The following is a 23,555-nucleotide window of genomic DNA, read 5'->3' as shown; positions in this document are numbered from 1 at the left end:
CAAAGGACAGTAAGTGGTTGTTATCTATAAAGCAGAGGAAAGTGACATTAGGTTGCAGACGTGTTCAGCGACGCGCAGACTTGGGAAAGTTATGAGCGCTAAATTTAGAGCGCTCAACGCGTCTATTTCCGCGCCGCGGCAACTTCCACTTGAAGCAACGAACTTGGCAATTCGACAGACTGGCTCAGCTCAAATGCGACGTCAAGCATCTTTGACACACATTTACAAGTAACAGGACTTCTATAATACATATTCGACCCTTTACAGTTACAGGGTAGGGAGTTCCAAGCCCTCGAGCGCGGGGATCGGCCGCTCAGCCTGGGGCGTGATGCGAAGACCGTGACGGCGCTCCTTGAGCTCGCCGTAGTCTACAATGGCGGACTGATAGCACGACAGGTCAGCACGTCAAAACCATCTCTCAGAGAAAACGTGCACTCACATGAGCGGTGACACGGTTGTCCCACAGGACGACGGTGCCAGGCTCCCACTTCACGCGCGCCTGGAGGTCCCCAGCCTTGCTGACGTGGTCATACAAAAAGTTGAGCAGTGTTTCTAACGCGGAATAAATCTTCATCAGTCCAAGGTAATCTCAACGACGCCGACAGAGGCCTACCCGACTCCTCCTTCTTCAAACCCACGATCCGCCTCGTGAACTGCCGATTCACATACAGCGCCTCCTCCCCAGTGACAGGGTGCCGCCTCACGAGCGGGTGGACATGCTCGACGGGCTCGCGGCGCACGACGCCGCCGCGCCTGCCCGAGCGCGAGAAGGCGGCCTGCTCAACGCCCGAGTGCACCGCGCTGAGCGTGCGCAGGAACGCGACGAACGGCGCCGAGAGCCGGCGGAGCGTCGACGCCTGCGACGTGAAGAGTGTGTCGCCGCCCGTGCTCGGCACGGAGAGCAGGAAGAACGTGGTGAGCCCGGGCGGCTGCAGCTCGTAGGACACGTCCGAGTGCCAGACGGTCGTGGTTATGCTCTCGTCGACTTCGAAGTTGAAGGTCGAGTTCGCGTCTCTGTGTTCCGTTCCGAGTTCGCGTCTCAGTAGGTGATCTCGGATTAGTTGAGCCACGAGGTAACGCACTTGTACACCAGATGGAACTCGGGATGATTCTTGGGGTGGCCGGACGTGGGGTGGACATGAAGCCTACGAAGCAGGTGTCACCATGGGCACAGGCACACTGGATGAGTCGAACAATAGGCTTCGTGCCTGTGCGTACACACCTTCCAAAGTGACGTCCCCACTCAAGGTATGACTCAGGGCCCGCGTCTATAAATTCGTGCTGGTCCCTGAACACCATCAACCCTCGCCTCGCAACCTACGCGGCGTAAGTTCATTAAGTCCAAGTAGCCGTCGAGACAATAACAGCCAAGCCTGGAACCAATCTCACCTCGAGCGCCAACTGGTCACGGCCGTCGCCATCGAGCGAGAGCAAGCTCACACCGCGCACCTCCGTGCCGAGTCTGGGCGTGAGCTGGACCACCCGGGCCGCATTCTTCAAGAACGCGAGCGGATCGGCGTGCTTGAGCGCGCGCGAGCCCGGATCGACGTGCTCGAACGGGGTGAGCGCGGGGAACTTCTCCGACGGGTCGAAGTGCGGCAGCAGGTGGGCGTAACGGTATTCTTCTTGGTCCTTTTGTTCGCCCGTCTTGAGCGTGAGGCTCGAGACGGCTTCGCTGGCCTGGTTGATGGTCTCGGTGGTGGACATGGCTGGGCCTGATGATATGAACCTGAGAAGCTGGTCTTCTGGATGGCTTGGTCAGGTCTGCTCATTGTAGGCCTTATTAATACGAGCGGTGGTGTTGCGACACTCGTGACTGGAGTTCGTCATACGTATCGGTGGAGGCGCAATCAAGCTCGTGACTGTGTATTCCTGGTTATCTGAAGGGGTAGGTCAGAGCTATCGGTGTGAACGCAATCCCAAGCGGCCCGGGTGCTTGTACCTGATGTGCTTGAAGCGGTGTTCGAGAAGCATTTCTATGGAAATATTAGATCATGGGCGAAGAACGAAGTCATCATCAGTCTAACTGCAATGGCCGATGGAACCTTTGGATAGGCAGTGAACGTAAGCTGAACGTTGAAACGTTGGGGTTGCTTGTACTTTGACGTGATGGACCAGTGACTTTGTCAGTGACTACTCACTGCCTGACAATCACGACCTGATCGTCATACACCACTCGTATTTGGCCAAGCAGAGAATGCTATCATCTGGACAGAGGTAACGCAATTAATTGCGCATTGACTGAACATGGATTCGGGAACAGAGTCATCTAGCCCTTGCCGGAGTTCTGCCGGCGGCAATTATGTAATGCGATGACAATGGTAGTCACGAGCCCTAGAGGGTCGCGGGGTTTGAAATGGAGCGATAAGATTTGACTTTCGGTGGGTTCGGCGAAAGGGTCCGAGGCGGCTTATTGTCTTTGTGTCCCAGTTGGACTGTCACTCATGCACATGTGTCGCCCTCTCCCTCACAATAAACATTCGGTTTCGCTTCTCAATTGTCCTGAATCCTCGGCGGATCGATGCATACAGTCGCCCTTGCCATTCTATCACCGCTCGGGAAACGTCTGAGGCCTCGTCACTCGTCCACTTCTCGACACAGTGGGCTAGGGTAAAACATATGTCAAAGTTGTGCAGGCTTTGACTTTTCACAGAGACACCTAGTCACTGAATGCAGTGACGCATAGACACGCTCGTGAGTGCTTTGTCTGACCAAATCAGTCGTCACAAGAAGGCCGCCATCAGGTTCACTTCCCAGCTTTTTGTCTTGCATATTGACCCGGAACTAATTCCGCCTATTGTCTTCCAATTGTCTCGCTCCCCTCAGGGCAGACTCTGCCATCTTGGCTCCCGTTCTGTCCAACGCTAGAATGGACGAACAATCGTCCAACGCTCGAGACTCTAGCCGACACACTTTAAAGCACTCCGCCTCGATCTGTCCAATCCCAAAAATTCCCTCCCTCTCTCCTCCTCCCCGCCCCCTTCCCTCGTGGTTCGTCCACTCCCGGCGCTCCAGTCGCGCATCGCCGTCGTCGCTGCTATACTCTCTCCACTCCCTCGACGACAAGAACCCGTCTTCGACATGGAGACGCCTCCCTACTCCAGCGCGACCAACACCAACTTCTCCGAGTTGCGGGCACGCAGGGTCCCTGACGTGCCCGAAGATGTCGACTTCTTCATGGAGCATCTTAACGACCCCAACTGGAACTACACCAACGTCCCCTCCTCTCCTTCGACCTCGGGCTCGAGCACCGACGTCTATGAGCTCGGCGAGGGCAAGAAGAAGTTCAGCTCGGATTATGATACCGAATCTCGCGTCGACTCGACGAGGTTCTCCACTGCTTCGGGGATCACTGATTCGCCTTCAAACTTCGAATATGATGAGTGCGTGTCTTGTCGTCTAGCCTTCTTTACCTCACACTGACCGACGTGTTTTAGCGAGTCTCCTTATCCCGAGGTCCGTGCCGCAGTGTCCAGCACCGACGACCCTTGCATGCCGGTCAACACATTCCGCATGTGGGTCATCGGTCTGTTCTACACTGTCATCATCTCTGGTTTGAACCAGTTCTTCTCTATGCGATGTAAGTTTTCATGGCCAACCAAATTGTCGCGATGCTTACGTTGCCGTAGACCCGTCCGTCATCATCACTGGCATCGTCGCTCAGTTGACCGCTCTGCCTATCGGTAGGCTCATGGAGCGCGTTCTCCCGATGACCCGCTTCACGACCCTCGGCTACACGTGGTCGTTCAACCCCGGCCCGTTCAACATCAAGGAGCACGTCCTTGTCACTGTTATGGCCAACGTCGTCGTTAGCGGTGCTTACGCCACGGATATCGTCGCCACCCAGAGGATCTTCTACAACCAGACCCCCAGCCTAACGTACCAAATCTTCCTCACCCTCTCCACGCAGCTGCTCGGTTTCTCGCTCGGTGGTCTCCTCCGCCGGCTGCTCGTGTATCCGAGTTCGATGATCTGGCCCGGCGCCCTCGTCAACTGCGCGCTGTTCAATACGCTCCACCAGAACTACGGCAAGAAGGAGAACAAGCACATCTCCAGGGAGAAGTTCTTTGGGTTCGCTGTCCTCGGCAGCTTCCTGTGGTACTGGTTCCCCGGGTTCCTCTGGACCGGCCTCAGCGTGTTCAACTGGGCGTGCTGGATTGCCCCGAACAACATCGTCGTCAACCAGCTCTTCGGCACGAGCTCTGGTCTCGGCATGGGTCTCCTGACCTTTGACTGGTCCCAGATCGCGTATATCAGCAATCCGCTTGTTTCACCTGTAAGTGCCTTTGCTTCTTTGTGCGAGGCTATTGCTTATATTGCCGTATAGTGGTGGTCAGAGGCCAACACTGGTGCTGGTCTCGTTATTTGCGTTTGGATTATTGCCCCAGTCTTGTATTGTACGTTGCTCACCCACTAGTCTGCCGATCGGTGTTCTGACCTCTGTGTAGATACTAACTCGTGGTACATGAAGTACCTCCCGATGTCGTCGTACCAGGCGTTCGACAACACCGGCCTTCCTTATGATGTCACTAGGATCATCACCAACAACCAGTTTGACGAGGCCAAGTACATAGGTTACTCGCCCGTCTTTATCTCGGCTACGCTGGCCGTCGCTTATGGCGTTGCTTTTGCCGCGTTTTCGTCTGTCGTTGTGCACACTTTCCGTACGTGATCCTTGCATCTCTCTCTTACTTCCGTTTTCTGACCTTTCCATAGTTTGGTACCGCAAGGATATCATGAGACGTGTCCGTTATGGCCTCAAGGACGAGCGCGACGTGCATTCCCGCCTCATGCAGTCCTACGCTGAGGTCCCTCAGTGGTGATACGCTGCCCTCGGCGCCGTCATGTTCATTCTCCTCTTCGTCACCATCGAGATCTTCCCTACGGAGCTGCCCATCTGGGGTGCCATCCTCGCCTTCGTCATCGCCGCCCTCCTCTCAGTCCCCGTCGGCATGATCCAGGCCATCACCAACCAGCAGATCGCTCTCCAGGTCATGCACGAGATGATCGGTGGTTACGTCCTCCCTGGACGCCCCGTCGCCGTCATGATCTTCAAGGCGATCGCGTACATTGGCACCAACCAGGCCGTCGGCTTCAGCGGAGACTTGAAGCTCGGCCACTACATGAAGATCCCACCGCGCCTCATGTACGTTGCACAGGTCGTCGCGGCCTGCCTGAGCAGCGTCGTCGTCATCCTGGTGCAGAACTGGATGTTCAGCAACATCGTGGACATGTGCGCGCTCGACCAGCCGCAAGGCTTCTCCTGCCCCTCGACCGGCGTCTTCGCAACGTCCTCGCTGCTCTGGGGTGGAATCGGGCCGCGCCGGCTGTTCAGCCCAGGGAGCATGTTCAACGCGCTGCTGTTCTTCTTCCTGATCGGCGCGCTGCTGCCCATCCCGTTCTACTACCTCGCGCGGCGCTACCCGCTCTCGTACTGGCGCTACGTGAACATCCCGATCTTCTTCGCGGGCATCGGCGCGCTCCCGCCCGCGACGGGCATCAACTACTCGTCGTGGGTCGCCGTCGGGTTCTTCTTCCAGTGGTTCATGCGCCGGTACCACTTCCGCTGGTGGATGCGGTACAACTATATTCTCTCGGCGGGGCTGGACGCGGGCGTCGCGATCAGCATGATCGTGATCTTCTTCTGTTTGCAGTTCCCCAAGGGCGGGGTGAATCTGTCCTGGTGGGGCAACGACTTTTGGCAGACGACGGCGGACGTGATGGGCCTGCCGCTGCTCATGCCGCCTGTGAACGGGACGTTTGGTCCCGGCTCGTGGTCATAAGGATCGGGCTGGCACGCACGCGGACTTTTTTCTTTCTTTCTATCTTTCTTTCCTATTTCTCTCTTGGTTACCTCCTGCGCAAACTGGTTAAAACACACCCCACTTGTATCTCTAGACGACGGGTCCCTCCCCTACATCCTACTTCACACGCACGATCGACGAGACGATGATGATGAAACCCTTATAGTGATATCCCCACCCCCTTTCTTGACTATGCACCGACCGCACGACCTGTCCTTGACGGAGATACCGAGCTGTATGTTTTGGATGCATACACCCCCCTTTTCTTATATCTTTCATTCTTTACTGAATACCTTTTTGACGATCAAACCGTTTTACGTTATTCCATTTCGGTTCCGCGACGCATTTTCTTTCACGCATCTTACCTGCTATTGTTTGTTGTACCGACTACATACCCAATGAAACATCATCGACAGACAAAATGAGCGATCTTAAGAAATTTGAAACCATGCAAACTCGAACATCTGTGGACGGAGAAGTCTTAAGTGGAGATTTCACCATAAAAGCAAAGACATGAGAGCCGCTGTTTGACTTAGCCCTCGCGGAAAGATTTTTCTTTTCTTCCGCTCAAGAAATACGACAGCGGAATTATGGCTAGCATTGCGACGATGCGCGAGATTTGAGCACAAAGACGAACAGGGAGATACCGTATGCAAAACACAAGATATCAACAACATCTACTGCGGCAGCCCCCAGATCCTGACCTCGCGCCCGCTCGTTCCCCACACCTCCTTGCCCTGCGCGCCAAACACGATCGACGACACATCGCCCGCCTCCTCGAAGCGCGCGAGCTCGTCCCACGTCTTGTGCGCAAACAGGCGCACGCCCTCGGAGCCCGCGACGCCGAGGAACTGCGCGCTGTAGTCGTACGCGACGCGCCCGATCTTGAAGCCGTCGCCGAGCGCGATGCTGTGCGCCGCCTTCATCTTGCGCAGGTCCCAGATCGCGACCGAGGACGTGCTGTCCGGCGCGAGGAGGTGGTAGCCGTTCTCGGAGAACGAGAGCGAGTTCACCGCGAACGGCGTCTCCACGTCCGGCGGGCTGATCGTCGCGGCGACGGAGCCCGTCCTGACGTCGCAGATCTGGATCTTGGAGTTGGCCGTGCCGAGGGCGAGCAGCGCGCCGTCGGGGTGGACAGCGAGCGAGCTGAAGGGGTCGTCGAACGGCGAGGACTGGTAGATCTGCGTGAAGTTGGTGAGCTCGTGTAGCGAGTAGGTTTTATCGGCCGAGCCGAGGATGGCGACGGTCGACGTTGGGTGCACGGCGAGGCCGGTGAGCTCGCCCTTGTGCAAACGGATGGTCGCCTTGGGGAGGAACTCGCCCGAGGCGGAGTCGTGCGACCAGATCTTGGCGACCTTGTCGGCGCCTGCGGAGAGGATGAGGGTGTTGTCACCCTCCTTCTCGCGGAAGCTGACGTGGTTGACCTTCTTGGTGTGTCCCTTGAGGGAAGCAAGGACCTTGTCCGTGCTGCGGTCATAGAGCTGGACAATCTTGTCGTTGCCCCCAGTCAAGAACTGCGAAGGGTTGGCGGACGAGACAGCAAGCGAGTTGATACCGGCGGGCGAGGCAGAGTGAAGGGAGGGGATGGTGTGAATCGCAGTGAAGGTCTTGACCTCTGCGGGAGTGGCCCAGCCTGCGGGAGCCTTGCGCTTCTTGCGTGCCGCGGAGAGGGCAGCCTGAGTCTCGTTCATCTGGTCGACAATCTCCTTGGGAAGTCCTTCCTGTGCTCCGTTCTCCTCAGCCATCTCAACATCACCGCCAGCGGGTGCAGGAGTAATGCCCATGGATGCCTGGACGTTTGACAAAGCCCTAGTGAACGAAAAAATAAGTTACACGTCCACATGCGCAAGAACTGGACGTACTCTCTCGAGGAATCGCGTTCGCGGATGAGACGAGCGACGACACGGTTGGCAGCGTCCTGAGCGTATAGAGCATAGCTCAGCTCTTGGCGAAGAGAGTTATTTTGCTGCCTGAGGTTAGACATTTCAAGGACGAGGGCGTCCCACTCATTTTGGAACGTGTGGAGAAGAGCGGGTATGGACGTCGCAGTCGGTGGTCGTGGGGCGGCAGCTTTTGCACCTGAACAAAACCATAAGTACCTCCCGGTTCACGAGGAAAATGTATGCAACGCACTAGCTTTAATGCTGATGAGGTCCGCCTCCTCGAGCTTCTCTCCGCTGACTGGGTCAGTGCCGTTGTCTGCGAGATACTTGAGGATGAGACGACGCTCGTAGACGTGGCCGGTCTTGGTGGAGACGACGGGGTCCTGGGGGGGCTCTCCGGAGATGGAGCAGGTGAGGGACATGGCGAGTTGCGAGTGGCCGACGACGACGCGCGCCTCAACAAGAAACAGCAAACCACGCGTCGACTTCTTTGTTGGTGCATGTTTGCTTCCGCTCCTTTCTTTCCTTGTTAGAATATTTGTTATCTTTCTTGCTACTGTATTATAGAAGTCAAATATCAGATGGCAGACAGGAAACAGCAGCTCGTCCTCGCCATCCTCGACTTCCTCAACGACTCCGTCGCGGATGGCACGGTCAAGCAGGACGACAAGGAGAGTCTCGACGTCGCCAGTGCGCCTCACCATCTCTCTGTCTACCCTTCGCCCCCATCCTGATCTTTCCCCACCTCGCCGTTATTCTAGTACAGTGCATCGGCGAGGCCTTTGGCGTTGATCACGCAGACGACGCCCAGCGCGAGCGGCTGAGCATCAAGCCCGCCAAGCTGCAGACCATCTTTGATGTCTTCCTCAAGACGCGCGACAAGGTCGGCAGCGGGCCGTCAGCCGGTGGTGCAGCCGCCGTCCCCTCCGCAGCTGCCGCCTCCCCCTCGCCGCGCGCTGCATCCGCCGCCGACAAGGCAGAGGCCGAGAAGCGCAAGACGGAGGGCAACACGCATATGACGGGCAAGCGCCACGATCAGGCCATCCAGTCGTACACCCAGGCCATCGAGCTCGACGGCGCCAACCCGGTCTACTACTCGAATCGCGCAGCCGCGTACGCGAGCAAGGGTGACCACGCCTCTGCTGTGCTCGACGCCGAGAAGGCGATCGAGGTCGACCCGTCGTTCGTCAAGGCGTACTCGCGTCTGGGGTACGCGATATCTCCTCCCTGTACGATCTTGATCGTTCGTGCGCTCACTGACCCCTGTTTGTGATTGCACACAGACACGCACACTACACGCTCGGCGACTACAAGGCCGCCGCCGCCTCCTTCCGCCGCGGCGTTGAGCTCGACCCCACAAACGCGAACCTCAAGTCCGGCCTGAAGAGCGCTGAAGACCACATCACCTCAGAAAACAATGACGACGACGACGACAGCCTGCCGCCTCTCGTGCCCGACACCGCCTCCGCGCGCGGTGCCGGCGCAGGCGCAGGCGCAGGCGCAGGTGCAGGCGGCATGCCAGATCTCTCAGGCATGGCCGACATGCTGCGCGGCATGGGCGGTGGTGCAGGCGCAGGCGGCGCGGGCGGGGGCATGCCCGACATCGCGAGTATGATGAACAACCCGATGATGATGCAGATGGCGCAGCAGATGATGGCCGGCGGCGGCCTGGACCGCCTCATGCAGAACCCCGCGGTCGCGAACATGGTCAGTGCAATATACAATGTGTTGAAGCTCGATTGAGAAACAGCCACTGACAACTATGCTTTATTTGACGCACAGATGAACCGCGTCCAGTCTGGCGGATCGATGCCGTCGATGCAGGAGATCATGGCGGACCCGAGTCTCCGGGATCTGTGAGTCGCCTAGAATCCCTCGTGCCCTAACTAGAGTCACTGATGTCTGAAATAATCAACAGCGCAAACCAGTTTGGAGGCGCAGGAGGCGCAGGAGGTGCGGGAGGTGCAGGTGGCAGATGATAGACAGCGTAAACGCCGAGGACGTTGAATGTCTTTCCAGAAATCATCTTGAGAACATACTAAAATCAAGTAATCAGTGGACCATGTTGAGGATGCAGGATATTTCCAGCTCGCTTTTTGCATATTCGACGGAAAAGACACTCAAACCTGTCCCAGTGTTTACATTACGAGACAAAACGTGATTTATTCTCACTTTGGTATAAAACGGGTGGTCTACAATCTGTGATACGGTAATAACAATACGAGCATCCACGAATGACCAAAAATGGGTTGAGATCCAGCTGGGGAGGGACGAATCCGAGGGATCAAATAAGCAGTCTAGGTAGGCTGAATGATAATGTACACCGAGAGGAGAGCACGAGAGGAGGAAAAATGAACATGCGAATGAATATGGAGTGTGGAATGCCGTTGCGTCAGATCAAAAATGCAACCCAAGTATGTACGAACGAAGTCCGGAGTGGTATTATAATAAGGATAAAGGCCGTGTTGTGTAGTGGAGCTGCCAGTGCCAAAAGAAAAGGACAGAGAAAGATAAGATAAGACAAACAAACAAGAGAAATACGCAGAACGGCCAAGTTACACGGGGTGCAAGAGGTCAAGCCGGGCGAAGATGGGGTGGAGCAGACAAGGAGTGAACAGCGGCGGCTATTAGGCCTCGCCGCGCAGGCAATGCATGTACAAGGAGAGGAAGCCGATGCAGACAACAGAGGAAGCAAAAGCACGAATGATAATCGATAAACGGGGGTGGGGGGAGCGCGGCGTGCGATGCCAATTAACGGCCAGTGTTGGACGATAAGATAAACGAGACCTTCCAGGACGACAGAATCCAGAGGACGAACAAGGCGGCGATCGATCAGCAACACAAGTCGTCGCACACCGCCTCTATAGCAAGACGGGGCGCCGCCGCCCGGCCGCTGCTAGCCTGCAGCTTCTCGTTCAGCCGGCGAGAGAGCGCAGGCGGGACGAGATCGAGCTGCACAGGCATGTCCACGGGGTGGCCCTGCGAGCGCGAGCGTGAGATGCGGCTTGGCAAAACGCAAAAGGCGACGTTATTACGTACATGAGCAAGATGGTACCGCAGACCGCTGAGCTGCTTGTACCGATTGAAGCAGTTATCGTGCGGACACACATACTGCTTCTTGCCCTTATCCTCGCCGTCCTCCGGCGAGCCGCCGCCGCCGCTGCTAGCGGAACTCTGGGCCGCTTCGACGCTAGCGTTGAACGACGTGCGCATGATCGTCGTGGAGATGGCGTGCTGGAAGTGCGCCTTCGAACTGTCAAATCAAGCCAAGGTTAGAGTTCGGCAATGGCGATGGGGGTGAATTGAATGCAAAACACACGCACATTTGCAAATGGTACTGGAGCCCATTGATGCTCTATTTTTTGGGAAATAAACCCGGTTAGCGTCGTCCAGGTACGTGCTGATCGACAGCGCAAGAATGTGGAGTAAGACGCTCACCTTCCATGACTTGCCGCATCCTTCGAGACCGCATCGATACGGACGGTCACCGCCAGCGTCGTCGGGGTGGGCCGCCTTGTTGTGGTCCGAGAGGCCGCGGGACGTGCGGAACATGTGCGAGCTCTGCTTGGCCTCCGCGGGCCAACACGTCTCATGACCGCACGCATAAGGTTTGACGTTCGGACTATGCCGCGCAGGTGAGACAGAAAAGGGGGGTCGTCTGCATTAGGCAGGGTGAACAGATGACAACATCATGACCACTCACTCATTGGTCGCGGGCAGATCCGAAGAAAGCCGCAGCGGTGCCTGAAGATCCGGTCGGCGCCGGTTGCCCATTGGCCGGGGCCTTGGCCTCGGTCCGCCACGAGGGTAGTCGCCCGCCGCACCAGGGAAGCCTCCGTCGGGCTGTGTGTCCGAGGACGCGGCCCCGCCTTGTTCCAACTGAGACGTGGAGCCGGACTCAGACTTTGGCGTGGGGGGCGGTGCCATCGAAGACGAAGAAGACGAGCCCCGCATGTAGCCAGGATACGGACTCCCAGCGCCGGCAGCTCTCTGCCCGTTCTGAGCTAGCGATGCCGAGTTGTACGAGTTCTGCCGTTCGCCTGGTTGCATATACGTCCGGTGGGCGCCCGCCTCGCGAGAAAGTGCACGCTCGCTGGGATGAATGTACGTCCTGTGAACAGGGAAGTTTGCCGAGTTGCGAATCTGGACCGGGGGAATGGGTGGGTAAAACCCGGGCTTCGTCCCAGCCTGCTGTTGCTGCTGTTCGCCACACGGGGTAGCAGACTGCGCGCGCTCTGGCATCGGCTGCTGAGAAGCGCGATTAGGAGCTTGACCACCATGGTAGTAGGGGCCTTGATGAAGCGCCGAGACATCGACATTGTTCTGATGCTCATATTGGGACTGAGGGGTCAGGTACACCGAGTGACTAGAGTGGCCAGAGTGATCATGAGCACTGTGCAAGTGGGGCATGTTCATCTGCGAGTGACTCTGCTGGGAGCCAGAGAAGTGCATCATATCGCCCTCTGGACGCGTCGAGGCCTGAGGTAGTTGATGCTGAGGGGTTGGCGCATTCTGGACATGCTCGGCCTGAGGGGTATAGTACGAGTGACTAGAGACGTGCTCCTGGGTCTGAGGCTGGGGTATGTACGAATCAAAGTGCGAATTCGCAGGGCTCGGCAGGGTGACCTCGTTAGACTGCCCGACATGGAGCTGTTGTTGCTGGTACGACAGGTTGTCAGTTACAGCAGGCGTGCTCGGTGTAGAGAAGTCCGAGTGATAGTCAAAGTGCAGCGAGTACCCCTGGTGAGCAGCGTCAGGAGTGCGATGATCGGTGTTGTAGCCTGGCAGAGTAACAGTCAAAGGTTGTTGCCGCTGCGACGAGTGATGTTCGTGTTGCTGATGTTGGTGAGTACTGGGGCCAGCGCCAAAGTCGGACGAGGAGGGATGTGGCGAAGACAGCGCAGAGCTCAGGGACGAAGATGAGTACTGGAACGAGACATCGGTGGCAAGTGGAGCACCAGTGTTTTGAAAACTGTGCCGGAGGGTGGTGTCGTCGATCGATGGAATGTCCCACTGCGGCGTTTGAGAGTAGACGGGAGTGTGGGACCATGGAGCAGGCTGGTACTCGACCAAGGGGCTTGGCGCCTCGCTGGGGGGCAGCGACGAAGGGAGGGGCTGCTGGACGCGTTGGTCAGTGGAGGCGGACATGGCGGTTGAACGCTTGCGCTCGAGGAGCCTCCACCTATGGGCGCGAAGGGAAGGGGAGAGGGCATTAGCATCAGGCGGGTGCTATTATTATAGGCGAAAGCGAGGGAAAGCACCTGTTACGGCAAGCGAGACCGCTTCGCTGAAGCTCTTGGCCAACGACGCCCCAGCGACCACCGAGGCGAAGGAAGGCTTCGGCGAGCTTATCGTCCTCTTCCTGGGTCCACTCGTCGCGTTTGAGAGAGGGGTCAAGAGCCTCGCGATAGCGTTTGGAGCAGGCATCATCTGTGCGACCGGGAATGTGGCGGGCTATGACGGACCACTTGGTGTGGTGGATTTTGTAGAGGTCGAGCAGAACCCTGTCCTCCTCTGGGGTCCACGCCGATTTTCTAATGTTGGGAGAGAGGGAGTGTAACCAGCGCTGGAAAGAAGTATTTGAGCTGGAGGGGCCGGCGGGGTTGTCGCGGGGACAGACCTTTCTGCATGCCTTATTGGTGCGACCAGGCACTGCACGAGCGATGGCCTTCCAGTTGTCTGATTCGCCGTGGAGAGCGACTGCCTGTACGAGTAGGTCGTCTTCGTTGGCCGTCCACGGTCTGCCGGCGCTGCGTTCCATGGTGTGGTCGCGTCCCCTGAGGAGTGTGGTGGAGAAGAGGAGGATGGGAGGACAGCGGATAGTTGTGTTGCGACCAGCAATGGACTGGGCTTGGGCTGTCACTCGGCGGACAAGACCTTCTCACACACCGTATCCCTTGATGCCCCTATGTACGTAACATTCTCACGTGCTCCTCCTTCCGCGACTTACACGCGCTCAAACCGGCCACCACTCCCTCCACAACATGTCTCTCCTTCCAGAATACTCTTCAGACGAGGATGCGGCAAAGGATGCCTTCAGCCTCTCAAAGCTGCCCACAACAAAGAAGCAGCGCACAGAGTACATTCCCACAACAGTAACAGACTCGGCCCCTCATGTGCTCTCCGAGGTATGTCGTACAACAGCTACATTGTACTTGTGCTAAACCATGTTCGATGTGCGCAGGACCCGCTCAACCAGACCTCGCTGGTCATCCGGCCCACAGACACCCAGATGAACGTCAACATCCCCTACCAGGACATGCTCCTCCCAATACAGGGCCCCGACAACCCCTTTGGCGACCGCAATCGCTTCGTGAACCAGAACGCGCTCGCGGGCCACGTCGAGGAGCAGTCCATGGACGACAACGCCTTCAAGGAGCAGCACCTCACCCACGCCATCCTCGGCTACTCCGTCAACCCCTCCATCGACCCCAGCGCCCCCGCCATCCTCGGCTCCGCTGAAAAAGCACAGCAAAACGGGTTCGCCACCATCACCTCCATCCGCACGTCCAATGCCGAAAAGAAGGATCTGAAGCGAAAACGGCAGAAGAAGGGCGATGTGGATATTGTCGATGGCGACGGCGCCTATGTGGGCCCGTGGGCATCGTGGGATGGCGACGAGAAGCAGGGCACGATCCCCGGTGCGGACGCGAACGCAGAGGCAGAGGCAGAAGAAGAAGAAGAGGAAGAAGAGGAGGAGGAGGAGCCGGGGCCCCAGGTCCAGCGGAGGCGGGCCAAGCCCAAGCGCGGGGGCGTGGGCCAGGAGTCGTCCGTCTTCCATGGCAAGTCTATGACCGACTACCAGGGCCGGACGTACATGCACCCCCCGGTCGCCGAGGCGCCGAACCTCACGGCCGAGCCGGGCTCGCAGGAGACGTTCATCCCCAAGGTGTGCATCCACACATGGACGGGCCACACCCAGGGCGTGTCCGTCATCCGGCTCTTCCCCGATACGGGGCACCTTCTGCTCAGCGGGTCGATGGACACCAAAATCAAGGTGAGCGTCAATTGAATGAAACGCGCTTTTGTTGCGGTTCCGCGCGCACGTATGCTAATTCCGTGCTGCAGCTCTGGGACGTGTACACTCATGGCAACTGCCTCCGTACGTTCCACGGGCACACGCAGGCCGTCAAGGACGTTACGTTTTCAAACGATGGGCGCAGGTTCTTGTCGTGCGGCTATGATCGGCAGATGAAGCTGTGGGACACGGAGACGGGCCAGTGCATCAAGCGCTTCAGCAACGGGAAGACGCCGTATGTCATTCGGTTCCACCCGGACGAGGACAAGCAGCACATCTTCCTCGCCGGCATGTCGGACAAGAAAATCATACAGGTAGGCGTTAGCACAAATTTAACCGTGCTAAGAATGTGCTCAACACCCGATGCTAGTACGATATGGACTCTGGGGAGATCACGCAAGAATACGACCAGCACCTCGGGCCTGTGAACACGATCACATTCGTCGATGAGAACCGACGGTTCGTGACGACGTCAGACGACAAGACTATTCGCGCGTGGGACTACGACATTCCCGTCGTCATCAAGTACATCGCGGAGCCGCACATGCACTCGATGCCCGCTGTGACGCTGCACCCCTCCAGTGCGTATATTTACCCCGCCCCGTGATGCATCGCCAATCTAACCTCTTTTTCTCCTCGAATGAACGCAACTCTACCACTCCCCCACTGTGGATCCTTTCCCACCCATACCTTATTTCTGAACGCCTGATTGCCCCGCGCAGAAAAATACTTCGCCGCGCAGTCGCTCGACAACCAGATCCTGATCTACAGCACAGACAACTTCCGGCAGAACCGCAAGAAGCGGTTCGCGGGGCACTCTGTGGCGGGGTACGCGTGCCAGGTCGGGTTCTCGCCCGACGGGAAGTGGATCAGCAGCGGGGACAGCGAGGGCAGCGTCGTGTTCTGGGACTGGAAGACGGGGCGCATCAAGTCGCGGCTCAAGGCGCACAACAAGGTCGTCATCGCGCACGAGTGGCTCCCGCACGAGTCGGTGCGTTTTCGTTTTATTTTGGTGTTGTTTATTCCTGGGTTTGCTCACGGGTTGTATTTTTTATAGAGCAAAGTCGTGACGGCTTCGTGGGACGGGTTGATCAAGCTCTGGGTACGTTGTGGTATTTCTGGGCTCCAGTCGTATGTCTGCATGCTGACGGTGATCTTCTTCGACGTTTACAGGATTAGACCAACTGTATTGTACTACACACACACATCTTTGCAAATTACACTGCGAATCGTTCGCGCTTAATGACATCACGCATGTGCTTCTACACTTGTAGGCTCTGGGCTGATGGGTGACAAGCTTGCGGTGAGGCGTTGGGCAACTCCACCAACGATAAGCTTAAGCATAAGGTTCCGTGCCGAGGAGCCACTGAACTTGTCAGCAGAAAATGAACGGGGCGCTGAGTTTACGTTTATGTTTGGACGGCGTCAAACGGCGTCAACAAGGTTGGGACAATGAATTCCGTGGCGCGCTGTGTCCCGGATGGAATGCAGGCGATAACAAGATTAGAACCGCTGCTGGGGCGTTGCGAACACGTTATATGAAACCGGGATTCAGCTGGTGGTGCGTCGCGGTGACATGAAATGCTGCGTTGTATATGGGTGTGGTAGGTATATATGCGTGATGGGATAAGTGTGATGCGTTCACGGAGGATCAGATGACAAGGGATCATGGGAACGATGGCGGGATGATGAGATTCACAGGTGGGGCTGGATGGAGAATGTGAGTGGCTGGCCAGCGCGGCGTTGTGCAAAGATAGGCACGCTGGCGTGCTGCTGCGCATTTTCTTGTGCATAGAATGGGGTGGGCGGGCACAGTTAACTGGGAGTCACACATATGTGAGGGCGTGGCCAGGTACCGGCAGTCCGGTGACGTCTTGCCAGCTTATCGAGTGCGTTGTCGGGTGGGGACTCGTCTGCTGCCGGGCGTCACCGAGTCTGAGCGAGAGTGCGCGAGTTTCGTGCGAGGGCCAGGCTGTGTTCGGCTCGGAGGGTTGGGGGGTCGACGGGTGATGAGGTGACTGAGATGGGGTGGAGGAGGCGAGAAGGGAGCGGGCCAGGGGGAGGGATCCAGAGGCCGGAATGGGATGTTGACGTCGAGGCGAGGATGCTACTGTTTTGTATCATTTATTATAAGCGGGGCCCGATTCTTGTGCCTGGAGCGCGTGCCCAGCGTACCGGATTCGTTCCCTTCCTTATAGCTATTTAACATCGTCCCTCCCATTCCCCACCACGCTTCCTTTTCCTCCCCGACCTGAGCGCACACAGTACAATGTACACAACAAAGTTCATCCTCGCAGTCGTCCTCGCAGCCGTCGCCTTCGTGTCTGCTGCACCCGCACCCGTGCGTATATCACCGCGTCTCTCTCAACCGACTTATCGCTCACCCACCGTTTCCCTTTTACACAGTTGCCACGCCTCGATGTAAGCCGAGTGCCTTGATGCCAATGAACCATTCAAAGCTTAAACTTTTATTCCTTCCCCTCGTAGAACCAGGACCGTGCCGGTCCCAAGACCGACAACTGGGGCGGAGGAGGTGGCCCAGGTGGTCCCGACTGGTAGATGACGTACCAGTCGTATGTCGCTATCGACAACCACACATCGTGAGTCCCCCTCCCTCCCCCTTTCGCCCGACACCACATCACAAGGTGCTAACGCCGCATATCTTCTGCCCTCCTTGCGGTATTCTGTTATTTCCGACGCTGCGCACCAGCTCTCTCCCGGCCAGACGCACAAAGTTTACCCTGTTCGCCGAGTTCCGTCCTAGTTTGCGCCCACGATCCACTATTGGATAGCGCCATCTGCAGTATACTTACTTCTACATCACCACTGCGCCCACCCATACCCACATCAACCCTCTTTTTTATCTTACTCAATCTGACCTGGGTGGGCTGCACGCTATTTTGCCAACTGTCTCCCCAGTGTATCCAAATTGTATATGCGTTCTCCCATCCCATCCCATTCCACCCGACACCCCACCCGCCATATTCACTCGCAACATCTTGTTGGCTTGGTCTATGGATATATCCGTCTGGACTGCAGCCGCATTATTGATTATTCGCTTTCAAGTGCATTCTGACTGGCATTGACATAGGTAGCCATTTTTCGTTGTATCTTTCGTTGGCATCCTTTTCTTGGTATTTAGAAAAGGGTACTAGTCTCGAGTGACCTGTTGCCCTTTTCTTGCTTTTCAATGAGTACATTGATCTGTCCTCGACTGCATGTCGTGTGTCTGCCCAGAAGTAACAGTAGGCCGATATGTCATGACCCGTGAGACAATGAGCCACTCACGCGACTGGAGCGTTTCAATGAGTGTCGCGTCGCGTGTTTTTTCCCAACCGCGTCCTCCTCCCTCCCTCCTCCCCTCACTACCATGTCCATGCTCGATGAGCCCGTTCCCCAAGATGATCTCATGCGAGATCGCACGCGTATATTCGAAGAGTTTCTCATTTCCGAATCAGCAGTGTACAACTACAGAGACGACATCGCCCGCCTCCTCCGCACAGATCAGACTCGCCTCGTCATCAACATCGACGACCTCCGCGACTACAACCGCGAATACGCAGATGGCCTCCTCAAGCAGCCGGGTGACTTTCTCCCCGCGTTCGACGACGCCCTTTCCGAGATAGTGAAGCAAGTGCACGACCCCGACAAGCACGACCCCTCCAGCAAGAACTACCGCGTCGGCTTCAGCGGCTCGTTCGGCGACCACCATGTGAGCCCGCGCACGCTCAAGTCGGAGCACCTGGGCAGGATGATCTCGCTCGAGGGCATCATCACGCGGTGCTCGCTCGTGCGCCCGAAGCTGCTCAAGTCGGTGCACTACTGCGACGAGACGAGCATGTTCCACTCGCGCGAGTACCGCGACGCGACGTCGTCGACGTCCAACCTGCCCCCGACGTCGAACGTCACGCCGCAGACGGACGACGAGGGGCGCGCGCTCCAGATCGAGTATGGGCTGTGCACGTTCCGCGACCACCAGCGGATAAGTATCCAGGAGATGCCGGAGCGTGCGCCGGCGGGGCAGCTGCCGCGGAGCACTGATATTATCCTGGACGATGATCTGGTGGACAAGTGTAAGCCCGGTGACCGGGTGCAGCTCGTCGGTCTGTTCCGCAGCGTGGGCGGCGGCGGCAGCGGTGCTTTCAAGTGCGTACAAGCAGCTCTAAACGCGTCTTTTCACGCTCGCTCACTCACCCCCCGCTGCATCGCGCAGGTCCCTCATCCTCGCCAACAACATCAACCTCCTCTCGTCCAAAATCGGCGGCGGAATCGCACAGACGCCGATCACAGACACCGACATTCGGCAGATCAACCAGCTCGCAAAGCGCGCCGACATCTTCTCGCTCCTCTCCAAGTCGCTCGCGCCGTCCATCTTCGGACACGACAAGATCAAAGAGGCCGTCCTGCTCCTGCTCCTCGGCGGCGCGGAGAAGAACCTGCCGAACGGGACGCACATCCGCGGCGACATCAACATGCTCATGGTCGGCGACCCGTCCACCGCCAAGTCGCAGATGCTGCGCTTCATCCTGGGCACGGCGCCGCTCGCGATCGCGACGACGGGCCGCGGGAGCTCCGGCGTGGGTCTGACGGCGGCGGTGACGACGGATCGCGATACGGGCGAGCGGCGGCTCGAGGCGGGCGCGATGGTGCTTGCGGACCGCGGGGTGGTGTGTATCGACGAGTTCGACAAGATGTCGGATATCGATAGGGTGGCGATTCACGAGGTGATGGAGCAGCAGACGGTCACGATCGCCAAGGCCGGTATCCACACGAGCTTGAACGCGCGGTGCAGCGTCGTCGCTGCCGCCAACCCCATCTACGGCCAGGTAAATATCTTGCATTTCTCTATAGTGGTTTCGCACTGCTCATGGTGGGCGCGATAGTACGACATCCACAAGGACCCGCACAAGAACATCGCGCTGCCCGACTCGCTCCTCTCGCGTTTCGACCTGCTCTTCATCGTGACAGACGACGTCGACGAGACGCGCGACCGGCAGATCGCAGACCACGTCCTCCGCATGCACCGCTACGTCCCGCCCGGAGTCGAGGACGGCACGCCCGTCTCAGACAACCTCACACAGCCGCTCGCGATCGACGGCCCGGGCGTCGCTGCGGCGGCGGCAGCGGCGGACGGCGACGGCGCGGACGCGGGCCCGTTCGAGAAGTTCGATCCGCTGCTGCACGTAGGGTTTACGCAGCCCAAGTCGCGCACGAGGAGGGGCAGGCAGACCAAGGTCGAGGTGCTGAGTATCGCGTTTGTGAAGAAGTATATTCAGTATGCGAAGGGGCGGCCCGCGCCCGCGCTGGCCAAGGGCGCGGCGGACTATATCGTGAATGTGTATGCGAACCTGCGGAACGAGAACGAGGGCCAGGCGAACCAGAAGAGGGTGCGTGGCCCCTGCGTCTCTTTTGTCGTTCCCTCGATTGATGGTCTTATTTTTGTCAGACCGCGCCGCTCACGGCGCGCACGCTCGAGACGCTCATCCGGCTGTCCACCGCGCACGCGAAAGCGCGCCTGTCGAACAAGGTCGAGCAGCAGGACGCGATCGCGGCGGAGGAGATCATGCGCTTCGCGCTGTACAAGGAGGTCGCGCGGCGCCAGCGCCGCAAGAAGCGCAAGCCGCACACCGCGAAGGCGGGTGGCGGGGGCAAAGACGGCTCGCAGGACAGCGAGGACGAGAGCGAGGAGGACGAGGACGCCGATGGGGAGGAGGACACGCAGCCCGCGGCGCCGGAGCGCATGGGCATGCCGCAGGCCAATGGGCTGGCTAGCCAGGACAGCACGCAGGACGCGGCGATGGACGACGGGCCGTCGTCCGCGGCGCCGGTGGTCCCTCCAGCGGCCGATGGTTCACTGAGCCAGCAGAGGTGCGTCTGCGCGTTCCGTTGCTTTTGCTTCTCATGATGGCTGACATTGCATGTATTGCTGCAGGCTCCAGCTGTTCCGCAGTCGCCTCGCCAACCTGTTCTCCACGCGTCTGCAGGACGAGGAGCAGATCTTCCTCCGCGATCTTCTGGAGATGATCAACGAGGGTCTGCCCACGGACGCGCTCTTCGGGACCGCCGAGGCAACGGCCGTGTGTCAGGCCATGTCGGAGGCAGACGAGCTGATGCTTAGTGATGGAATCGTGTACAAGGTTTAAGTAAACTGGGTCCTGCTTGTCTTGGTTTTCTCTGCGTATCTGATGCATTGCTTTCTTGCTGTAACCCGGCGTAGAGTCGCTTTCCCCCCATATTGTACACTTACTCAAAAAAATGTATACCAATAATGTTGCCAGAACCTATGAACAGGGACATAACACTGCAGAGCCAGCAGACCAGGACTAATCCTCACGTATCCTCAAAATCGTCTGAATCTCCTCCATCTCAAACCCCCCAGACCCCACCTGCGTGACCCCATCAATCGCCTCCTTCAGCGCGTCCGCCTCCCCATACAACGCCTTCTCAACGCGCCCGAAACTCGCGTCGTCCGCATCGAGCAGACGCCCCGCGACCAGCAGCTTCCCCCACGGCGCCTCCGCGCGCGCGCGCGTCGTGCGCAGCGCGACGAGGCACGTCTCCGCCCACAGCTCGCACTCGGCGTGCAGCGCGTGCGTCTGCGCGCGGGGCAGCGTGCGGTGCTGGCCGCGCGTCAGGCTCGGGCGGTACAGGACCTCGCGCTGGAGAATGTGCTCGGCGAGGCGCGCGGCGATGCGCCGGTACACGCGCGTGGTCGTCGCCGGGGGGAGGACGCTCTGCAGTAGCTTGAGGATGGAGGAGAGGAGCGCGACGGCGGGCAGGAGTGTAGGCGGCACGGTGGTGTTGTCTGTGTCTTCGTGTTGCTGGGATCCGTCCTTTGGCCTTGAGAGCTGTTCAGGGACACGTTCGGAGACTTGGGCGGGTCGGTACTTACGTTATGATGGCCTGGATATGTGGCTTCAGCAGACCTTCGATCTCGCTGCACGCGTGGCTGACGAGTATGTCTTCTGCTCGAGATGCGAGCTTGGAATACTGGATGATCAGCTCCTCAAAGATGGTTCCTTCCCCTTCGGGAGGTGCCTCGCTGCTTGAAGAATCTCGTCGTCCATGCGGGTGGTTTGGATCGGGCAAGGATGGATGTTTCTCAGCGTATCCGCGAAGGAACGCCCGCCGGTTAATCTCAGACCAGAGTTCGACGAAGAACTGGAAGGCCTTCGGTCAGCACAGCCAGTGAAGCTTTCAGAACGCGGAGACCGGACTTGCCATATCTTCGCCCCAGCTTTCCATCGCAGCTTCTATGTACTTGGCGCTCAAAAGTGCTTTGCATAGACGCTGGCTGCCTTCTACGCCGCTTGTCAACCGCCTCGTGTCCATCCTTGGACCATCCACACCAAGAGCGCCCGGAACAGCACGTAAAAGTGCTGATGACAAGGTCTCGAAGGCATCCAGAGACGAAGCTATACGCGAGTGATACGACTCGAGTATAGGGAGTTGAACATGAATGAGGAAGCGCGTTTTCTGGGGGAAAGAGGGCAAGGGCGAGTAGCGATCTTGACACGGTGTGATTAAGACAACACGAGGTCGGTACGAAGTCTCTTACCTGTGACCTGTTCCACCAACGACTTTACTCTGCGGGCAGAGTTCGTCGGCTTGAGGTCGGCGCTCACATGGGCACGAGTATCATCCTCATCTTTGGCTTCGTCATCAGCAATGAGCCAGGCGTCAGAAGCACTAATGATCTCATGGTACTGATCGTCACCGACTAAACAAAAAAGGCTGGGTAAGGTTCAGTTCTGAGGCAAAGATCCACCTTGACTTACACTTCTTCTCGCCTTCTAACCAGGCATCAAACCATTCCTTCTTGTCCAGTATAATTCTACTAACCCCAGCGGGTTCGTCGGACGATGGCGTGCCCTGAGCATCATCCGTAGGGAACTCAAAACCCATCTCCCTCAAACTTGAGTCGAACACCAGCGTCTGATAGACCGTATGAGCTAGCAGAGCAGGACGTGTGCGGAGCGTCGGAATAGTGCGCCGGAGCTTTCGTTCGAGAACGGGTAGAAGTAGGTACGTGAAGTTTTGCCAGGCATTAACGGCCTTGTATGAAGTCCTCTGGATTAGCCTTTGAACGACAGTGTCCATAAACGGTCGGTGGTCGTGGGCAGAGTTGATGATGTGCGTAAAGAACCATTCGGGCTGTCATACACATAAGCAATCATCCCAGCAGCTTTTAGAACCGACGACTCACTTTATCAACACGGTTGGTCTCCCGAGTGCCGTCGAAGTGAAACTTGAACCGGAGTGCTATAGGCTGCACGAGTGCCTCAAGAGGGTACAGACCAACAACTTTGGGAGGGCGTTCCGAAGCTGTGCCATCTATACGCAACTGTTTCGAACTATGATGCTTTGAGTGAACAAATCGGGGCTCAGCATCGATGCACCCACATATCTTGCAGTCTAGCAAGGTCAGCAAAGGCAGCCTCAAACGCTGTTCTGTCCTTCACGTCTGCCGCAACATAGTCCACAGGCATTGGCCATTTGAGCTTTTCGGCCGCAGAAATGAGGTTGCTTCCCAGAGATCAGTTCCACGACCAGTAGAGAACAAGGTCTTGGACTTACTTGGACAGCGCCGCCTTGATCTCAGCCCACGTCCTATCCTTGACATTTTTAAGAAATTTGACGAGATGCAGCGGCCCATCCCCATTGCCCAAGTCTTCCGTCGCAGAACACGCCTGTGTCACATCTTCGACGAAAGCCTGAAGCGCTTGGAACTCCGAAGTGGAAGACAGCGTCAACGGCGACGAGGCGGTGCTCATCTGCTTCACAGCCGCTTCGCTATCAGACCCACGCCCTGTCAGCACGCGCTTGTGAGCTTGGCGTATGTTACGCACC

The 23,555-nt window shown here is 57.7% G+C and overlaps 7 protein-coding genes across 7 annotated transcripts; 4 read left to right on the top strand and 3 right to left on the bottom strand.

Moving 5' to 3' along the window:
• Window positions 1-183: 183 nt before the first annotated feature.
• On the bottom strand, window positions 184-1,707 carry CONPUDRAFT_114844 (TauD-domain-containing protein; the record flags this gene model as incomplete). Its single annotated transcript, XM_007765086.1, has 6 exons — window positions 184-381; window positions 440-552; window positions 614-1,014; window positions 1,083-1,145; window positions 1,223-1,317; window positions 1,390-1,707. 6 exons carry the CDS (start codon window positions 1,705-1,707, stop codon window positions 268-270), a joined length of 1,104 nt encoding a protein of 367 aa, XP_007763276.1. The 3' UTR covers window positions 184-267.
• Window positions 1,708-3,081: 1,374 nt separating this feature from the next.
• On the top strand, window positions 3,082-5,783 carry CONPUDRAFT_68986 (OPT oligopeptide transporter; the record flags this gene model as incomplete). Its single annotated transcript, XM_007764498.1, has 7 exons — window positions 3,082-3,383; window positions 3,438-3,580; window positions 3,630-4,276; window positions 4,328-4,397; window positions 4,449-4,664; window positions 4,717-4,808; window positions 4,875-5,783. 7 exons carry the CDS (start codon window positions 3,082-3,084, stop codon window positions 5,781-5,783), a joined length of 2,379 nt encoding a protein of 792 aa, XP_007762688.1.
• Window positions 5,784-6,381: 598 nt separating this feature from the next.
• On the bottom strand, window positions 6,382-8,127 carry CONPUDRAFT_133900 (nuclear matrix protein NMP200). Its single transcript, XM_007765085.1, has 3 exons — window positions 7,938-8,127; window positions 7,667-7,883; window positions 6,382-7,613 (listed from the first exon to the last, which is right to left on the bottom strand). Exons 1-3 carry the CDS (start codon window positions 8,107-8,109, stop codon window positions 6,482-6,484), a joined length of 1,521 nt encoding a protein of 506 aa, XP_007763275.1. The 5' UTR covers window positions 8,110-8,127; the 3' UTR covers window positions 6,382-6,481.
• A 1,908-nt stretch (window positions 8,128-10,035) lies between these two features.
• On the bottom strand, window positions 10,036-13,525 carry CONPUDRAFT_161215 (uncharacterized protein). Its single transcript, XM_007765084.1, has 7 exons — window positions 13,308-13,525; window positions 12,949-13,253; window positions 11,391-12,869; window positions 11,126-11,309; window positions 11,011-11,042; window positions 10,727-10,940; window positions 10,036-10,666 (listed from the first exon to the last, which is right to left on the bottom strand). Exons 1-7 carry the CDS (start codon window positions 13,446-13,448, stop codon window positions 10,520-10,522), a joined length of 2,502 nt encoding a protein of 833 aa, XP_007763274.1. The 5' UTR covers window positions 13,449-13,525; the 3' UTR covers window positions 10,036-10,519.
• A 350-nt stretch (window positions 13,526-13,875) lies between these two features.
• CONPUDRAFT_94993 (WD40 repeat-like protein) lies at window positions 13,876-16,085 on the top strand. The gene is made up of 6 exons (XM_007765083.1): window positions 13,876-14,684; window positions 14,756-15,019; window positions 15,076-15,286; window positions 15,428-15,696; window positions 15,763-15,807; window positions 15,879-16,085. The coding sequence occupies exons 1-6, from the start codon at window positions 13,920-13,922 to the stop codon at window positions 15,882-15,884; spliced, it is 1,560 nt and encodes a 519-aa protein (XP_007763273.1). The 5' UTR covers window positions 13,876-13,919; the 3' UTR covers window positions 15,885-16,085.
• An 869-nt stretch (window positions 16,086-16,954) lies between these two features.
• Window positions 16,955-17,679, top strand: CONPUDRAFT_78810 (uncharacterized protein). Its single transcript, XM_007764574.1, has 4 exons — window positions 16,955-17,046; window positions 17,112-17,126; window positions 17,193-17,305; window positions 17,416-17,679. Exons 1-3 carry the CDS (start codon window positions 16,975-16,977, stop codon window positions 17,262-17,264), a joined length of 159 nt encoding a protein of 52 aa, XP_007762764.1. The 5' UTR covers window positions 16,955-16,974; the 3' UTR covers window positions 17,265-17,305; window positions 17,416-17,679.
• A 374-nt stretch (window positions 17,680-18,053) lies between these two features.
• On the top strand, window positions 18,054-22,135 carry CONPUDRAFT_161213 (ATP dependent DNA helicase). The gene is made up of 7 exons (XM_007765082.1): window positions 18,054-18,851; window positions 18,919-19,531; window positions 19,589-20,092; window positions 20,152-20,573; window positions 20,638-21,545; window positions 21,598-21,866; window positions 21,927-22,135. The coding sequence occupies exons 1-5, from the start codon at window positions 18,076-18,078 to the stop codon at window positions 20,846-20,848; spliced, it is 2,526 nt and encodes an 841-aa protein (XP_007763272.1). The 5' UTR covers window positions 18,054-18,075; the 3' UTR covers window positions 20,849-21,545; window positions 21,598-21,866; window positions 21,927-22,135.
• The last annotated feature ends 1,420 nt before the right edge of the window (window positions 22,136-23,555 follow it).

The sequence above is a fragment of the Coniophora puteana genome (assembly GCF_000271625.1).
Source record: "Coniophora puteana RWD-64-598 SS2 unplaced genomic scaffold CONPUscaffold_1, whole genome shotgun sequence".
NCBI classification, from domain to species: Eukaryota; Fungi; Basidiomycota; class Agaricomycetes; order Boletales; family Coniophoraceae; genus Coniophora; species Coniophora puteana.
Note: the sequence above shows the minus strand (reverse complement) of the source record. Positions and strands in the feature narration are given on the sequence as shown.